This window comes from Mus musculus, chromosome 9, assembly GCF_000001635.26.
Source record: "Mus musculus strain C57BL/6J chromosome 9, GRCm38.p6 C57BL/6J".
Lineage (NCBI taxonomy): Eukaryota > Metazoa > Chordata > Mammalia > Rodentia > Muridae > Mus > Mus musculus.
Genome location: NC_000075.6, coordinates 36767887 through 36787018, shown reverse-complemented (window position 1 = coordinate 36787018; position 19132 = coordinate 36767887). Strand labels below are relative to the sequence as shown.

Below are 19132 nucleotides of genomic sequence, written 5' to 3'. Positions count from 1 at the left end.
TTTTCTGTCCTTCAAGTCTCAGTGATACATAGTGCCATTTTGCTGCATTCCTAGAATATTTCTCCTAGATTCCAGATTTATAAACTATCAGTCTTAACTGGTAAGTCATTATACTAAAAGGTGAAATGCCTTGTTTTAATATTTAAATATTAATAAATATGTTTAGTTGGCCTTGAACTCAAAGAGATTTGCTAGCCGGGCGTGGTGGCACACGCCTTTAATCCCAGCACTCGGGAGGCAGAGGCAGGTGGATTTCTGAGTTCGAGGCCAGCCTGGTCTACAAAGTGAGCTCCAGGACAGCCAGGGCTATACAGAGAAACCCTGTCTCGAAAAAACAAAAACAAAAAAACAAAAAAGAGATTTGCCTGCCTCTGCCTACTAAATGCTGGGATTAAAGGTGTGCCACTACGGCCTGGTGCCTTATTTTCATTTAAAGGGTTTTTGATTACTTTATTGTCTTTTTCCTCAGTTCAGTCTCCTCTTGTTTTATCGAGTGTTTATTCCTGTACTTCAGTCAGTAACAGCCCGGATTATTGGTAAGTATGCAAAATCTTGTTTTCAATGGGGAAAGAGGTTTGAGATATTTGTTTTTAGTCTTCCTCAATTTCCTAAGCACTTCCTAATATACCAGCAATTTGATGTTTTTGATTTAGACTGCTCAATAGCTTTTTTGAGATAGGCATTTTTGGGCTGTCCATTTTATGTATAAGTAAATGGAAGTTAGTTAAACCATTAGCAAGTAGCAGTACAGATTCAAATCTAGGTGGTTTCTGGTAATTAGTCCCTATGACATCTCAGTAGTCGGTTTGTTTCAAGAAAGGCAAAAGAAAAGATAACTGATTACTCAGATAAGAGCTGTGCCCAGAATATGAAGCAGAACAGTAGTCACAATATTTCCATTTTGGGTCTTAAAGCTTTTTGTCCATCTAATTAAACTAATAACTCTCTGCTTTTTTAGGAGATCCATCACTTCATGGAGATGTTTGGTCATGGCTGGAATTCTTCCTCACATCAATTTTCAGTGCTCTTTGGGTGCTCCCCCTGTTTGTGCTTAGCAAAGTTGTGAATGCCATTTGGTTCCAAGTAGGTGCAGGACAAAATGGAACTGGGTTCTACATGCTGGGTTGACTAGGTTACACATTTTAGCCTATGAAGTTAGTGGCCTATAAAACTTAATCCTTAACGTTTTTAAGCCAAGCAGTCAGGTAATATTTGTGGTTTTGTAAAATGAAATTACTGTCTTGGGTTACTGAGACAGACTTTTCTCACCTGGCAGTTCTAGCAGCAAACCAGTGGCCTTAACTCTGGGGATGAACACTGGGATTATTTAATCCATATTTTGCTATATTATTGTTCTTTGTTTCAGGATATAGCTGACTTGGCATTTGAAGTATCAGGGAGGAAACCTCATCCATTCCCCAGTGTCAGCAAAATAATTGCTGACATGCTCTTCAACCTTTTGCTACAGGCACTTTTCCTTATTCAGGTGAGAGACACATGGAGACATTTTTAAAAAGAAAGGAAAGTTAGTGGGACGGGGCTTCACAAAGATAGGCTTTTGCATCTATACAAAGATGGGGACTATGCATATATGCCTCATGGCAAGTAATGAATTTTAAAGCACTCTGTGTGTGTGTGGGGGTGGGGGGTGTGCACTCTTCACCTTATTTTTTGAGTTGAGATACTACCGAACCTAAAGGTCACTATTTTATCTGGGATTTGTCATTCTCTGCTTTCTATCATGTTTTGGTTATTGTCATATACATATATGCCTGGCATTTGTGTGGGTGCTGTGGATTTGACCTCAGTCATCTTGCTTTCACAGCATTACTTATTACCCAGTAAACATCTCTTTAAGAAGCTAAATTGAAATAGTATTAGGTAGAGGTAAAAATTGCTGCAGAGTTGAGATGTAAGAGGACACACACATACACAACTCACTTTAAGTGGAAGCTGAAAAAAGTGGCTCACGTGTTGAGAGGACTTACTGTTCTTATAGAGGACACAGGTTTGGTTCCTAGTATCCACATGGTGACTCACAGCCATCTGTAACTCCAGTCCCAGATGATGCCTCATCTTGTTATGACCTCCGAGGGTACCAGGCACACATGTTGTACATATCCATATATGCAGCATAATACTCATACATACAACATTTTAAAACCTTTATTAAAAAAGAAGGTGTGGGGAGGACAATAGTACTGAGGCATGGGTTTCAGGAGAAGGGAGAGCAAAGGAGAGAAAGAGACCTTAAAGGCGTTTTTATCAGAATCAGCTAGAGTTTAAATTATAAGACCCATGTATTTACTTCTTCCCTTTGAGATTCTGATCCTACCATTAAACAGTGTTTGAGGCAGCTGGGGGGCTCTCTGATTGGAGCCATGGGTGAGAAGTGTCTTAGGTTCTAGGATTTAAGATGTGCTGCATTTTGTTCCTCAGGGGATGTTTGTGAGTCTCTTCCCCATCCATCTTGTGGGTCAGCTGGTTAGTCTGCTGCATATGTCTCTTCTCTATTCACTGTACTGCTTTGAGTACCGTTGGTTCAACAAAGGTAAGTCCATGTTAAGAAACTCTAGAAGACTGTAGGAAGTCCTGGTGCTATACAGACGAAGCTGTTCAATACTTAAGCACTCAGCAAGTTTCTGAAAGGTCATTGGCCCCTGTTGGTGAGAGGGAGATTCCATTTGGCCTAGTGTGTTTACTAACCTTCAGGGCCAGGGAAGTGGCATTGTAGAGTTAATTGCCATTTTAGTGTTTAATGTGATGTAGCTCTGTCAAAAGTTGACAGAAAAAGCACAAGTTGTTTCCGAGAAGTAGATGCCTATGGGTTTAGATAGTAATAAATTTGATTTTACTTGGTATTGCTATGTAACCAGGCTGGCCTTGAGCACTCACTCTTGTAGTTCAGGCTGGCCTTCAACTTCCCAGCTTCCTGCTTCTCCCTCCCAGCTGCTGGGATTGCATATGTGCAGTATCAAATCCAGCTCATTTGATTACTTTGGGATTTATTTTCATTCTATCATTTTTAAATTTTAGTTATTTTCTTTTTAAATTATTTCATTATCTTTTAAAAGTCAAGATCTCATGTAGCCCGTGCTATCATTAAAGTTTTATGGAGCTGAGGATGACCTTGAACTTTGATCTGCCTTCTACTTCCAGAGTGACATTATAAGGGTGCATTCTTTTTTTCCTGTGTGTAGCCTTGGTGGCCTGAAGTTTTTTATGGTTCCAGCTAGTTTCAAACTTCAGTACTCTTAGCATCTTGAATGCTGGGATTACATGTGTGTGTCACCATACCAGGCTGGGAATCTTGTAAGAACACTTTGCTTCATGTGGAGTCCAGCACTTGTAATTCTTGCACTCAATTTGATGTAGAGATAGGAGGGCTTTGAGTTTGAAACTAGCCTGGGCCATATATAAGATCCTATATTAAAACAAACAAACAAAATATTCTTCTTGGTGAGTGTGGTTGAAAAAGTAGGTAACTGCTTTCAGTGGAGATGCCATTTGTTTGTTTGTGAGACAGATTGTGTGTGTGTGTGTGTGTGTGTGTGTGTGTGTGTGTGTGTGTGTGTGTATAGCTTTGGCTGTTCTGGAGCTTGTTTTGTATACCAGGCTAGCCTTAAAGATTAGTGGCCTCTGCCTCCTGCATGAGTCCTAGAATTAAAGGCACTACTGCCTGGCATGATGCCATCCTTTTTTTTTTAATTGGATATTTTCTTCATTTACATTTCAAATGCTATCCCGAAAGTCCCTATTTCGCCCCCCCCCCCCTGCTCCCCATATTGTTGTTCCTCCGATGCCATCCTTTTGATACTTGTCCTGACAGAGGATGCTGGTAATAAAATTAATGTTACTTTGAAATTATGATTATTGTAAAATCTTTTCATTGAAGCACTGTATTACATTTGTAAAGTTTTTTGAGACAGGATCTTACTATATGGTTCTGGCTGGTCAGTAGCTCCCTATGTAGACCAAGTTGCCTCTGCCTTTCAAAGTGCTGGGATCAAAGGTGTACACCATCAAGAACTGGTAGATTTGTATGTTTTATATGCTGTATCTATGTTCCACATGGTAGGTAGCTCTGTGTCTAAAACCCAAGCCTTAAATAATTGTCTGGCAGTTAGTCTTGTAAATAAAATGAGCCTTAAGTGTGCCGACTTCCCCTTTTTAGGAATTGAAATGCACCAGCGATTGTCGAACATAGAAAGGAATTGGCCTTACTACTTTGGGTTTGGCTTGCCCTTGGCTTTCCTCACAGCAATGCAATCCTCCTACATTATCAGGTAATTTGGCGAGAGAAAGAATTCGAAAGACTAAGACAATTAAGACTCATGTAAAGTATGTTCCAAGTATCTTTTATTGTTCTGCATCTGTACCAGCATGTTACATCATTTGACCATCAGGAAAATTTGTTGTTGCTAATATTAAGTGACATTTGTCATTATTAAGATGAAAATATAAAAAAAAAATCTTCTATGCTGCCTCCTGGAGGAAAATACTTAGAAATTCAGAAGTGAAGAGATGTGAGGCTTATAATACTGTTTCCTAAAGTCATGCCTTATAAAGTTGACTTTTTTTTTTTTTTTTTTTTTTTAAACAGTGGCTGCCTCTTTTCTATCCTGTTTCCTTTATTCATCATCAGCGCCAATGAAGCAAAGACTCCTGGAAAAGCATAGTAAGTGTTAGTGATGAGACTTATGCTCTATAAATCTCTTAGGCCAATGGAAAACCTTATGTCCTAGATAGGGTTACTTACTATTGCTGTGATAACCCCATGGCCAAAAGCAGCTTGAGGAGGAAAGGGTTTATTTGGCTTATACTTACACATCATTGTTCATCATTGAAGGCAGACAGGACAGGAACTCAAACGGCAACAACCTGAAAGCAGGAGCAGGCATTGGAGGGGTGTTGCTTACTGGCTTATACCCCATGGTTTGTTCAGTTTGCTTTCTTAAAGAACTCAGGACCACCAGCCCAGGGAGGGCCTCTCTCACAGTGAGCTGGGCCCTCTTCCATCAGTCGCTAATTAAGAAAATGCTCTAGAGTTGGATCTTATGGAGGCATTTTTCTCAATTCAGGCTCTTTTCTTAAGTGACTCTAGCTTGTTCCAAGTTAACTTTAACCATCAAAACCTTAATATATAATTTACTTATTTATATTTTAAAGATGAATTTTTATGTCTGAGTACACTGTTGCTGTCTTCAGGCATACCAGAAGAGGGCATCCAATCTCATTACAGATGGTTGTGAGCCACCATGTGGTTGCTGGAAATTGAACTCAGGTCTTTTGAAAGAGTAGTCAGTGCTCTTAACCACTGAGCCATCTCTCCAGCCCATAATTTATTTTTTAAGATTCATTTTATTATTTAATGTTTTAGTATTTTGCCTATGTGTACCATGCATGTGCAGTGCCCATGGAGGGCAGTAGATGGTGTCAGATCCTGTGTGCCTAGATTGCAGGCTATTGTGAGTTACTGACACTCATATATGCTTGTATTTCTATCTCCCTGTATGGCCCTGGTGTCACCTGAGTTTGTGGTTTTGCTGCCTTGCTCCCAATGCTGTGACTAGGTGGATGCCACCAATCCTGTCCATTTATCCCTGTTCTTAAAACTTAATAGTTGTACCTGGTGTGGTCATTCATTTCTTTTTCTTTCTTTTTTTTTTTTTTTTTTTTTTTTGTGGTTTTTCGAGACAGGGTTTCTCTGTAGCCTTGGCTATCCTGGAACTTACTTTGTAAACCAGGATGGCCTCGAAATCAGAAATTAAAGGGATTAAAGGCATGTGCCACCACACCCAGCAGTCATTCATTTCTTAATCCTTGCACTTGGAAGCCTGAGGCAGGAGGATTAATGAATTCAAGATCAGGTTGGGATACAAAATGAGTTCTAAACCAATAGTCACTGACTAAGTCCTTTATAAACATCTGAGTAAAGCCCAATTTTGTAATCATGGCCACTTTTAAACAAAGTAGGTTCTTTGTGATCTGACCATACAAAGGTGCTTTTAAGATCTGGATTATGGGACTGGAAAGATGCTCACATTGATTGGCTCTTCTTCTAGAGGGTTCAGTTCAATTCCTAGTATCTTGGTGCCTCACAAGCATCTGTACTCTAGTTCTAGAAGATCCTATACTGTCTATACCTGCTTCCATGGGCACCAAGTACACAAGTAGTACACAATCATAGTTGTAGACAAACATTAAATTCCACAAAATTTTAAAAATCTAGACTAACATAAAATATAATTTTATTTCCTTTAAAAGTCCCATCCTGGGGCTGGAGAGATGGCTCAGTGGTTAAGAGCACTGACTCTTCTTCCTGAGGTCCTGAGTTCAATTCCCAGCAACCACATGGTGGCTCACAACCAACCATCTGTATGACCTCTTCCGGTGTGTCTGAAGACAGCTACAGTGTACTCATACATAAATAAAATATTTTAAATCCCAATACTTAGAATGCTGGTTGTAATGCATTTGTAGTAGTAACAGGACATGCTACATTTCCCCCCCCCCCCCCCAGTGGTGTAATTAAACTTAGAGCCTCAGGCATGCTAGGCAAATAGTCTGACCTGATACCTGCTCTACACTCCTTAAATATTTTAGCTGATCAATACATGCATCTAATATCTATGCTCTTTTGAATTCTGCTGCCTATGTAGTTTTAAATTTCAAACAGTCAGATAAGCTGTAATAGGCTTAAAGCGGTTATTTTGATCAACTGGAAGCTAACGAGTGATTTCTTTCAGTCTTTTCCAGTTGCGCCTATTCTCCTTGGTGGTCTTTTTAAGCAACAGACTTTTCCACAAGACCGTCTACCTGCAGTCAGCCCTGAGCAGCTCGTCCTCTGCAGAGAAATTCCCTTCGCCACATCCTTCTCCTGCCAAACTGAAAGCTGCTGCAGGCCACTGAGCCCTGCTGTCAAAGGGGTGGGTGGGACTGGGTGGAGGATGTGGCAGCTCTTTTCTCTGTTTTCCTCCCCCTGCCGTGGAAGGCAGAACCCACTGCCAAGGGCCCTCTGCATAGTCCCTTGTCTTTGAATTGGAATCTTCCTGACTCCAGTATATGGATTTTTACCACCACCCTAGGTCTGTAAGGACCAGAGTTTTCCAGCTGTTTTTTTAGCACTTGCCAGCTCCTGTGCCTGGACTGATTGATTTGAGTACTTTTTTCCCCCTTTCCTTGTGTCATTTACCCTCCCACTTCCTCCTGCCTTCCAGCACCCCTGGATGAATGGGCTTTGTAATTTTAACTGTTGTATTTTGTGAATTTGTTGTTACTGTTTTTCTGTGAAGCACATACATTGTATGTGGGAGGTAAAGGGGCATTCCAGTTGCTCCAGTCACTCCCTCTATAGCCATCACTGTCTTGTTTTCTGTAACTCAGGTTAGGTTTTGGTCTCTATTGCTCTGCTGCAGAAAAGGAAAGAAAGGAGTGGGGGAAATGGAGCCTGAAGAGTTGGGGCAGATAGACCTCAGCCAAACTGGCTGGGTTTTGAGGAGTCATGTTCTTTCTTCCCCTTGAAGGGGAAAGAGTTTTTTCCACTGGTCCATTTAAAGTTTCCCAGCTATGGGGTGGTACCAGTTCTGGACAAGTGCCACTGCATCATAGTATGCTCGGAGAATCTGAACCTTACTCTGAAGATGAAATTTACTGTTGGCCACTGCCAGGTCAGACTGGTGTTTTAAGGAATACTGGGTGCTTCATATAGGAACTGAAGGGGTAAACTTACTAAACCATTCAACCTGTGATTGGTGATGTTTTCCTGTCATTTTAAGAGTCGACACATGGGTGGGGGGGCAGATGTAAAAAAACTTGTACAATTTTAAAATATCACAATTAAACGTGAGCTGGTTTCCCAAAATATGTATAATGTTTGATTTCTAAATCACATCCTTGAGATATATATATATATATATATATATATATTTTTTTTTTTTTTCATAGATTGAATGACTTTGTCTTGAATAATCTGCTTATAGGTTTCAGAAATTAGGGTTGAAAGATGTTCTCAGGCTGAGCTTGGGTCATAGTGTTATAACTGTATTTACCTTTTTTTTTGTGGTTTTGTTCATTGTTCAAGTGTGTTCATTTCTACTGACATATATTAGGAAGAAAATCCTAGATTTCAATGTATTAAAGCCACTCTGTAGTTAAGGAAGAAGTTAAATATTTGATTATTATATAGAAACCTGTAATAACAATAGCTAAGCCAGGCAGTGGTGATGCACACCTTTAATTCCAGCACTTGGGAGGCAGAGGCAGGCAGATTTCTGAGTTTGAGGCCAGCCTGGTCTACAATGTGAGTTCCAGGACAGCCAGGGCTACACAGAGAAACCCTGTCTTGAAAAACCAAAACAAGAAAAAGAAAAGAACCTGTAATATATACACATGACAATTGTAGTCAAAAGTTTTAAGTGCTTATATAGTTGATAGACTAATGAGTATCTTGGAAGTGATTGCAGTTCCCAAATTGTGCACAAAAATTCTAACAAATGCCTTTAACAACTGAGCCATCTTTCTATGTCCTACTTTATAAGAAGGTTCAAAAGGGCTTTCTAGGGCTGGAGGGTAGCTCATCAGTAAAGAACTCTGGCTGTTCTTGCAGAGGACCTGGGTTTGGATCACAGCACCCATATATGGTGGCTGGAACTTCAGGGTACACAGATACAAGGCAAAACACCCATACACATTTTTAAAAGGGGGTTTCTACTAGGCAGGTGTGCTGGTACATGTCTGTACTTCTACCAGTTGAAAGATGAAAGCAGAAGGAACAGGAGTTCAAGGTCATCCCCGGTGACAGAGGAAGTTTAAGGACAATCTGACCTGGCTGGTGCATGCTTCAAAATTAAAGACAAAGTTTTAATTAAAGTTTTAAAAATTTAGCCGAGCGTGGTGGCATGCCTTTAAAAAAACCAGAAAAAAAATTTAAAAATTTAAAGAATTACACTTTAGTAAACCAACAAGCAAAAACGTGAAGATTTGTCTGTTTTGTTATTGCACCTGATGCCAGTATTGTAAAGGCTCAAAGACTACAGTAGAGATTGTGTAGCAATCAAAGTATGTACACACATTGTTTTGTTACCATGTGTGGGAAGTAGTTCATCCCATGATACAAGTGTGAAGGTCAGAGGACAGCTTTATGGAGTTGGTTCTGTGCTTCCATGTTTATTCTCTGTATTCTGGGGATGCATCTTAGGTTTTCAGGACTGCTTAGCAAATACTTGCTCTCCCCGCTATCTTGCTGCTGCACTTGCAGGATTTTTGTTGTTGTTGTTTTTTTGTTCTTTTTATTTTTGTAGTGACCAGGCTGGCCTTGAACTCAGAAATCCAACTGCCTCTGCCTCCCAAATGCTGGGATTAAAGGTGTGCACCACCGACCGTTTTTTTTTTTTTTTCTTTTTAGACAGACAGGGTTTCTCTGTGTAGCCCTAGCTGTCCTGGAACTCACTCTGTAGACCAGGCTGGCCTCAAACTCAGAAATCCGCCTGCCTCTGCCTCCCAGGTGCTGGAATTAAAAGACTGCCCCACCACTGCCCGGGCAAAAATAAATCTTTAAAAAAAAAAAAAAAAAGCAAAACTGCACACATAAATACATAAATCGATTTTGTTTATTCTGGTGCAGGAGAACCAGTGCTGCAGCAGAACAGGTCAGCACCAGAGGATAACTTTGTGGAGTTGGTTCTCTCCTCCCTTTATGTGGGTCCCAGGAACCCAACCCAGCTTGCCAGGCTTATACAATGTCTTTACTGAACTAACTCACGGGCCTGTGGAATCTAAAAAATACACGTTGGTAAACAAATCAAAACCAATTTTTTAAAAAATTGATTTTGCGGCCAAGGCCAGTAGAGAAACGACTTCTGAAAGTTATCCTATGACCATAAACATACCATATGTACAAACAAGCGTGTGCACATGTGTTTTTGTTTTGTTTTGTTTTTTCTGGCTATTCTGGACCAGACTGGTCTCAAACTCAGAGATTCACTTGCCCCTACCTCTTAGGTGCTGGGATTAAGCTCTTCTCTTTCTGTAAATCTCAACATAACTTTCAGTTTTTGTGAAGTGCCGCTGCATTCAGTTGCTAATTACTAGTTTGTCTCAAACTGCCACTCAGAACTTGGCAAAAACAGAGCCTACTATCCCTTTGAATCATTTCCTAATTATAACTCAGTGCCAATGCCCTAGTGAAGAAGGTTCCCACTATTTTCTGGGGTGGGCATGTGGGTGCATACCTAAAACTCCAAATATCAGGATGAAGCAGAAAGGCTGCCATAAGTTCAAGTCCAGCAAGGTCTACACAGTAAGATCCCATCTTAAAAACACAAGAGCAGTCGAAAAGCAAACAAATTTAATGTATATGAATACACTGTAGCTGACTTCAGACACACCAGAAGAGGGCATCAGATCCCATTATAGATGGTTGTGAGCCATGATGTGGTTGCTGGAATTGAATGCGGGACCTCTGATGTGCTCTTAACCACTGAGCCATCTCTCCAGCCGGGGAGAGAGAGAGAGAGAGAGAGAGAGAGAGAGAGAGAGAGAGAGAGAGAAAGTGTGTGTGTGTGTGTGTGTGTGTGTGTGTGTGTGTGAGTATATGTCACAAATGTCTGGGTGACTGCAGAGCCCAGAAAAGGGAGTTACAGTCAATTGTGAACCACTCTTCATGGCTGCTGTGAAATGAACTTGGGTCCTCTGGAAGAACCCTTACCTGGTAAATATCCAGTCCATAGTACAGTTGTTTTAATTTTTCTCCAGATGTCTGTTAGAGGAACTTTTTCATGGTCCTAGGGATTGAACATAGGACATTTTAATGCTAGGCCAGGGCTCTATAATTAGCCATATGCAAAGCCTACTGTAGCAACTTTTGAAGAGTTATAGAAAGTAGGTGCTTTAGATGCCCCTGGTCCTATTATTTTGCATAACAGATTGAGCTTTGCACACGTTAGCTGTCTCCAGTTCCACAAGTAATGCAGGTAAGACAGACTACTGTTATTTCTGTTAACTGCTCTGCCCTTAGTAGAGAGTAACATAGGGGCTAAAAGGAATTGTGACAACCTGGAATAAATTCAGAAATGGAAAGTGAGCATGATAACTCTTATGTATAATCCCAACATTTGGAAGAGTGAGACCTGTGTCAAAACCAGAAGTGGCAGCTACATGCTAGCAGTTTGTAAGCCACCTTAGAATGATGGTGTCTATGGAGGGAACAAATGGGAAGCTATGGCAATCTGATCACTCTTTAGTCATTTCTTTTTCTTTTCTTTTTTTTTTCCTCTTTTGGTTTTTCGAGACAGGGTTTCTTTGTATAGCCCTGGCTGTCCTGTAACTCACTTTGTAGACCAGGCTGGCCTCAAACTCAGAAATCTGCCTGCCTCTGCCTCCCGAGCGCTGGGACTAAAGGCGTGCGCCACCATGCCCGGCCTGTTTAGTCATTTCTGCCAGCTAAGCTTACACATTACTTTCTGGTTATTTCCCCATTATCAGTTCCTCTATAGGATGAAAGTCTGCTCATTCCTCATTAATATAATCTGTGATCAACAGAAAACAAATGAAGTTGATCTGAGGTTAGTGTCAGAACTTTGTAACTTTGAGAATGATACATCAGTGAAATATGCTGGTCTAGCCCTTAGGTTAATATACAGATAAGTAACAATTAGGTGGGAGGAAGATGGCATTACTATGTAACGAGTAATTGGGCACTTTCTGTCAGATATTTGTAAAGTATTGGTAAGCCAAGTAAGATTACTGCCCTCCTGGGCCAGATACTCCATTAAGTGAGACTTGAAAATGAACAGCAGAACACATGGCCATGGAGAGAAAAGTGATTATAGAAACAAAAGTTCTAAACTGGGTATGGAGATCCATGCCTATCCAGAACTCAGGAGGGAGAAGTGGGTAGGAGATTACTACAGATTCAAGGCCAACCTGGTCTATGTAACAAGTTCCAGGCTACCTAGGGCTACATTTCAGGACCCTGTCCTTGGGTGTGGGAGGAGAAAGGTAAATTCTAGTGTTTTCACAGAAATATAAGAAGTTACTATACCCACAAAGTATAAATAGTTTAAAATGAAAAAGAAATAGGAGCGTAAGAAATTAAAGCTGTTGTGGCATGGTGGTGCATGCAGTTAATCTCAAAATTTAGAAAGCAGAGGCGGGTGTATGTCTGAATTCTAGATCTACACAGTTGAGTTCCAGACCAGCCAGAACAACAAAGTGAGACGCTATCCCAAACAACAGAAGTGGTACTGAGGGAGAGAGGCTTAGAACATAATGTTCTGGTAGGAAGCCCTGGTTTGGATTCTAGCATTCATGTTAGGCAGTTAAAAACCATCTAACTTCTGCTCTAGGGGATCTGACACACTCTTCTAGACTCCACAGGCACCTACACTCAAGTGCACACACAAGAACACAGTGTTAATAATGATAATAAAGATGTTTTTTTTAAAAAATGGTATTGAGGTTAAATCAGTGTCATGATAAAAGTGGGGACGTTTTCAAATATTAAAAAAAAAAAAAGGGCTGGGTAGTGGTAGTGCACACCTATATTTCCAGCACTCAGGAGGCAAAGGAAGGTGAATCTGAGTTCAAGGACAGCCTGATCAGTGCAAGTTCCAGATCTATCAGAATTACACAGAGAAACTGTCTTGAACCCCACCCCTCAAAAAAGCAAAAACAAGTAAGCAACCAAACAAACCCTCAAAACAAAACCCAACCAACCAAACATGGGAAAAGTTAAAATTGGGGTATCCAAGAAACAAGAGATCCAACTTTATTTTTTTTAAATTTAAAAAATGACAGCAGCTGGGCATGGTGGCGCACACCTTTAACCCCAGCACTCGGGAGGCAGAGGCAGCCGGATTTCTGAGTTCGAGGCCAGCCTGATTTACAAAGTGAGTTCCAGGACAGCCAGGGCTACACAGAGAAACCCTGTCTCAAAACAAACAAACAAAACAAACAAAAATTCCAAACAAACTTACTTCACCCCCATAGAATTAAAAATAAAAAGGGACATCTCAGTACCTTTGAAATATGCTTAGAGAAGTGGGCTCTGTGACTAATCTTCCAGAAGAGACTAGATATATACACAAGGCACAGAAGCTTGAGGGTGTGTCTGTGTACACACACCTGTCACGGTCAGCATATGGAAGACAGGACAATCTGCAGGAGTTAGTTTGTTCCTTCTATCTTGTTTGGGGCTGGGACAGTCTTGCTTCTGCTGCTTTGATATGTACTGTGGGGTGAGCTGGATTTTGATTTTTGGACCTTTCTCCTGCCTTATTTTCCACCTCCCATTTTACAGAGGAACTCTGGGATAACAGACAGGGGCCCCTGAAACCAGGATTTGTGTGCAACTGAGCCTCTAAGAATATGAACTCAAGCCATCGAGCAAGTGCTTTTCCAGATACATCAGGGGCCCTGGGCCTCTTTTAGTCAATGCCAATGCTACAGTCCCTTTCTTTCTTTCTCTCCAGTTCAAATATAGGAAGGGCCACATACAACCTAAGGCCTTTGAAGTTTGAATGCAAAATATTCCCCAAAGATATACATAAATATTTTCAACATAATAGCTTAGTTCTCAGCCTATGACACTGTTAGGCATTGGTAGGTAGGGCCTGGTGGAAGTTAGTTGGGTCACTGGGAGTTTGCCCTTGAAGGGGATATCAGAGCCCCAGTCTCTCTTCTTTCTCAGTTGTCATGAAGTGTTAGACTCCTTTCATGATATGCTATCCCAGCATGGACCAAAATAACAGTGCTAAGTGATGATTTCATTTCTTTTCTCCTTTTTAAAAAGTAATTTATTTTTATTTTATGTGCACTGGTATTTCACATGCATGTATGTCTGTGAGAAGGTGTCCAGTCCCATGGAACTGGAGTTACAGACAGTTGTGAGTCATTATGTGGATGCTGGGAATTGAACCTGGGTCCTCTGGCAGAGCAGTCAGTGCTCTTCATCAATGAGCCATCTCTCTAGCTCTACCTTTTTCCCTTTAACTACCAGTTATTTATTTTGTCATAGGAACAAAAATTAAAATGGACAGAAAGATGAGGGCCAACAAGATGGCTCAGCAGATAAGAGCAAGTCTTTTTTTTCTTAAATCTTATTAAAGATTTTTATTTTTTTACACATTTTTTAAATTAGGTATTTTCCTCATGGGCTGGTGAGATGGCTCAGTGGGTAAGAGCACCCAACTGCTCTTCCGAAGGTCCGGAGTTCAAATCCCAGCAACCACATGGTGGCTCACAACCATCTGTAACAAGATCTGCCCTCTACTGAAGTGTCTGAAGACAGCTACAGTGAACTTACATATAATAAATAAATAAATCTTTAAAAAAAAAAAAGAGCAAGTCTTAAAACTTGAGTTTGATCCTTGCATGGTGGAAGGAGAGAACTTATTCCTCCTCAAGTTGTCCTTTGACCTCTACATGCATTCCATGGCATGTGTCACTGGAAATACTATTTTGTTTGTTTGTTTGTTTTGTTTGTTTTTTTTTTTGAGACAAAGTTTCTTTGTGTAGCCCTGGGTGTCCTGGAACTCACTTTGTAGACCAGGCTGGCCTCAAACTCAGAAATCCCCCTGCCTCTACCTCCCGAGTGCTGGGACTAAAGGCATGCACCACCATGCCTGGCTACCAGAGATACTTATACATAGTGAATTATTTTTTAAAATTAGAAATGTAAATATACACTTCAGGAAAGGTTAACAGCTCTATTTCAAAGTCTCAACTCCTACAAAACGTGAATTTTCAATTTATATTATATTTTAATTCTTATTATACATATTAGTTATATGAATTCATAGGATTCACTATGATATCCCCCATACATTTATACTGTCCACAGAGTATATTCTTTCATCCTTTCAAAACAAAAAAGTACTAATTATTTATGCAAGTGTTTGTGTTGGGGTAGGTGCCTTTGAGTGAAGGTGCCCTCAGTAGCTATCGGATCGCATGTAGCTGAAGTTACAAGTAGCTGAAAGCCACATTGACTACTGGGAATCAAACTTGTGTCCTCTGCAAGATTAGTATACACCTTAACTGACAAGCCATCTCTCCAGTACCACTGCCCCCGCTTTTATCACATAGGAAAGTACATGCAAAGCTCACTGTTCTGTGACTGGTTTACTATGTGAGGGGCTGGGGAGCAGGGCTGGAGAGATGCTCAGAGGTTAAGCACACTAAGTGCTCTTCCAGAGATCCTGAGTTCAATTCCCAGCAACCACATAGTGGCTTATAACTATCTATAATGAGGTCTGGGTGCCCTTTTCTGGCCTGCAGGTATGCATGCTTCTGTGTATCACTGTTCTATGATGGCTTAATGTGATGGCATCCAGTTGTATTAATCTTCCTGCAAATGACAGGACTTCATTTTTTCCTTTTTTATTAGATATTTTCTTCATTTACATTTTAAATGCTATCCCGAAGGTTCCCTATATCCTTCCCCGCCCCAGGACTTCATTTTTATAATGCTCCATTATGTATCTCCTCTGTAGGGTTACTGTTGCTGTGATGAAACACCATGACCAAAGCAACTTGCAGAGGCAGGAGTTTATTAGACTTATTCTTCTTCATCACTGAAAGAAATCAGGACATGAACTCAAACAAGGCAGGAACCTGGAGGCAGGAGCTGATACAGAGGCAATGGTGGAATGTTGCTTACTGCATTCTCTGTATTGCTTTGCTCAGTCTGCTTTCTTATAGAATACAGGACCACCAGCCCAGGGTTGGCACCATCCCCACTGGGCTAGGGCCTCTCACTAGTCAAGAAAATGTACTACAGGCTTGCCTACTGCCTGATCTTATGGAGGCACTTTCTAATTGCGGTTCCCTCCTTTCAGACGACTTTGGCTCATGTCAAGCTGACATAAAACTAGCCAACACAGTGTACATGTGTGTGCTTTCTTTGCCCATTCATCTATTGGTAGACAGTGAGTCCAATTCCCAATCTAGGCTACTGCCATAGTGCTGGCAAACATTTTAGTAACTGATAAAATAGTAAAACCATTGCTTTCTAAAACCACCAACTCAAAACTGAATTCATATGTAATCTGTTGGCTGACTTATTGTAATTTTCCCATTCTGAGTTGATTTGTAATACAATTTTGTGCACATCTTTTGTGCACATCTTTTGTGCATATCTTTTGTAAATATCTTCACTGACAATTACAGATTAGCTATAATTATAACTAGCTAGTCTGCTATCAAAAATTCATCCTGCTCTCTTTTGTTTTGTATTTGAGAAGAGACAAGGTCTCACTATGGTTCTCACTGACCTAGAACTCTCCGTGTAGACCACATAGCCTACAACTCATAGAAATCTTCCTGTCTCTGCTCCTCACCATGCCACCATGTCCGCTCTCCTTATTAATTAATTAATTGAATTTAAGATTTATTTATGGTCTGGAGAGATGGCTCAGATGTTAATAGTACTGACTTCTCTTCCAGAGGTCCTAAGTTCAATTCCCAGCAACCACATGGTGGCTCACAACCATCTGTAATGAGATTGGATGCCCTCCTCTGGTGTGTCTGAAGATAGCTACAGTGTACTCATATACATAAAATAAATAAATATTTTTTTTAAATTTAATTATTTATTTTGTTTGCTTTTATTTCGAGACAGGGTTTCTCTGTATAGCCCTGGCTGTCCTGGAACTCCTTTGTAGACCAGGCTGGCCTTGAACTCAGAGATCCGCCTGCCTCTGCCTCCCAAGTGCTGGGATTAAAGGCGTAAAATATTTATTTATTATGTATAAATTGTTCTGCCTGCAGGCCAGAAGAGGGCATCTGACCTTATTATAGGTGGTTGTGAGCCACCATGTGGGAATTGAACTCAGGACATCTGGACGAGCAGACAGATTAGCCATCTCTCCAGGATCTCTCTCTCCCCCACCCCGTCTCCTTTTGTTAAAAGGAATATTACTCCTAAAAACGACGACTTTACTTTAATCACTTAGAATCCTAAAGGTAGTGTCTTTTAGAAACAGGTTCTATTAAAAAAACAGAGCTTTCAATAATCTTCATATTTTCCCCCCTCAACGGTCTTTTTTATTCCCTTTTAGGGTGCATGCAGATTAAGGAAAAGGGAAAATTCCTGAGTGGGAGGGGCTTCAAGGGAGGAACACCTTTTAAATAGTTTTATATATATATATATATATATATATATATATATATATATATATATGTGTGTGTGTGTGTGTGTGTGTGTGTATTTATCAATATATATGTTCATGTGTGTATATACATATATACGTATATATATATATATATACACACACATATATTTAAATTTCTTTTAGCTCTTTTACCTCTTTTGCTATGTGAAACTTAATCTAGGACCTCATGCATGCAGGGAAGCATGCAGTTACTGAATTACATCACCAGGCCTCTGTTTACTCTTTGAGATAGGGTCTCATTAAACACCCAGGATGTCCTTGAACTAGCTACACGAAAGCCCTCCACCAGGCCTAGGCTAGCATCCCTTAAAACTTTTTTTTAATTTCTTTTAGGATTTATTTATTTATTTATTTATTTATTAGGCTAGCATCCCTTAAAACTTTTTTTAAAAATTTCTTTTAGGATTTATTTATTTATTTATTATATGTGTGTACACTGTAGCTGTCTTCAGACACTCCAGAAGAGGGCATCAGATTTTTGTTACAGATGGTTGTGAGCCACCATGTGGTTGCTGGGATCTGAACTCAGGACCTTTGGAAGAGCAGACGGTACTCTTAACTTCTGAGCCATCTCACCAGCCCCCTTAAAACTTTTATTATTACTGTGTGTATGTGTACAAGTGTGCACATACATGCCACAGTGGAGGTGTGGACAACTTTGTGGGGTCAGTTCTCTTCTACAACCTTTAGGTGGATCCTGGGTAATCAAATGCAAGATTGTAGATTGTAAGGGGGCAACTGTCTTTACCCACCAAGCCCTAGCATTGTCCCTAGTCCTGACCTTAGCATTTTTTTTTTTTTTTTTAAAATAAAACGTCTGAGGTGACCTCCCACCATATAATGCCGTGGTAAAAGTCTTCGTCAGTTTCGGGCACTGTAATCTTTTGTTTCCCAGACTCTAGAACTGTGAGAAATAATTTATCTATGTAAGAAATTAAGCTAGGTTTTGAAGCCACAGGAGTTTGAATGTATGTAAAGTCCTCATGCTTATCTCCTTCAGATTAAGATGCCTGGAATTAGCTCCTCCTGCCTCAGACTCTGGGAGCACTGGCATCACAAGTGTGTGCTTTGCCGTTATTCTTGCTAAAATAAAACTACATGGAACATTTACTATAAAAACAAAAGAGAAGAGGTATTGAGTTAGGTCCTGGTGTAAAAACTGGTCATGAGCATTTTGAGGAAATGCATTATTGTAATAAGTACTGATTTCAATAGTTGGTGCTTCCCTTCATGGGAGAGGAAAAGAGAAGCCAGCGTCACTGGCACCAAATATGAATGGTATCTGGATGGTCTAATCTTACCGTAGCCTTTGGTTTGAGGCTTGTAAGGCATGGAAGTGTTCGAATTAGTACATCTGTTTATATGTATATATCGGAAAAGACTGGAGTTTGGCAGCTGAAACCCCTTCCTGTGCCCGTTCTCAGTACCATCCTCGGAGGGCCCGGGAGGAAAGGTCACCCTCGCAGGGGCCCGGCGATGCTAAGCTGCTCCTGATTGCCCAGGGCTAGCCGCTCCGAGCCTTGAGATAATTTCTGCAGGCTATTGCCGGCTCAGCCCGACTCGGGCGGTGACACCCTAAAAAGGCCTCCCGGGCCCTTCCATAAAGTCAGACCTGAGTGAAACGTTTCGGTGAAATTTGTCAAAGGTCCCTTTATCGAGGTTACTGCAAACACAGAAACAATTCTTGGGCTTATTAGTTGACACATCTTACACAAGGTGGGTTCGTGTGAACCATGGAGGCTGAGAGTTTTCACAACATATCTTCTCTCCTTTAACCGTTTAATAGGTAACGGGCCATTTCTACCTTAAAAAACAAACGGATCTGCAGCCCAACTTTTCCGGACGTGGTACGACTGCCGCTTTCTTTACGTATTTCCGCTTCTGCTCATGTGACCAGGGTACAGCGTCCACTCCTTCCTATCGCCGCTCCTTCCTGGTCCGCAGACCGACACGTCACT

The 19132-nt window shown here is 40.7% G+C and overlaps 1 protein-coding gene and 1 long non-coding RNA gene across 3 annotated transcripts in view; one reads left to right on the top strand and one right to left on the bottom strand.

The window, feature by feature from the left end:
* The window catches only part of Ei24 (etoposide induced 2.4 mRNA), an 18182-nt gene extending 10316 nt beyond the window's left edge, over nt 1–7866 (top strand). For both annotated transcript variants that reach the window (NM_001199494.2, NM_007915.6), the window contains exons 5-11: nt 470–536; nt 959–1083; nt 1367–1486; nt 2440–2551; nt 4175–4286; nt 4604–4678; nt 6750–7866. In NM_001199494.2, coding sequence (NP_001186423.2) covers nt 470–536; nt 959–1083; nt 1367–1486; nt 2440–2551; nt 4175–4286; nt 4604–4678; nt 6750–6912 — 774 coding nt within the window. In that variant the 3' untranslated portion in view covers nt 6913–7866. The remainder of the gene's footprint in view (nt 1–469; nt 537–958; nt 1084–1366; nt 1487–2439; nt 2552–4174; nt 4287–4603; nt 4679–6749) is intronic.
* Gm26787 (predicted gene, 26787) lies at nt 4343–19132 on the bottom strand. Its single transcript, NR_166654.1, has 4 exons — nt 18979–19132; nt 10709–10784; nt 4828–4881; nt 4343–4665 (listed from the first exon to the last, which is right to left on the bottom strand). It is a non-coding gene; the product is annotated as a predicted gene, 26787 (long non-coding RNA).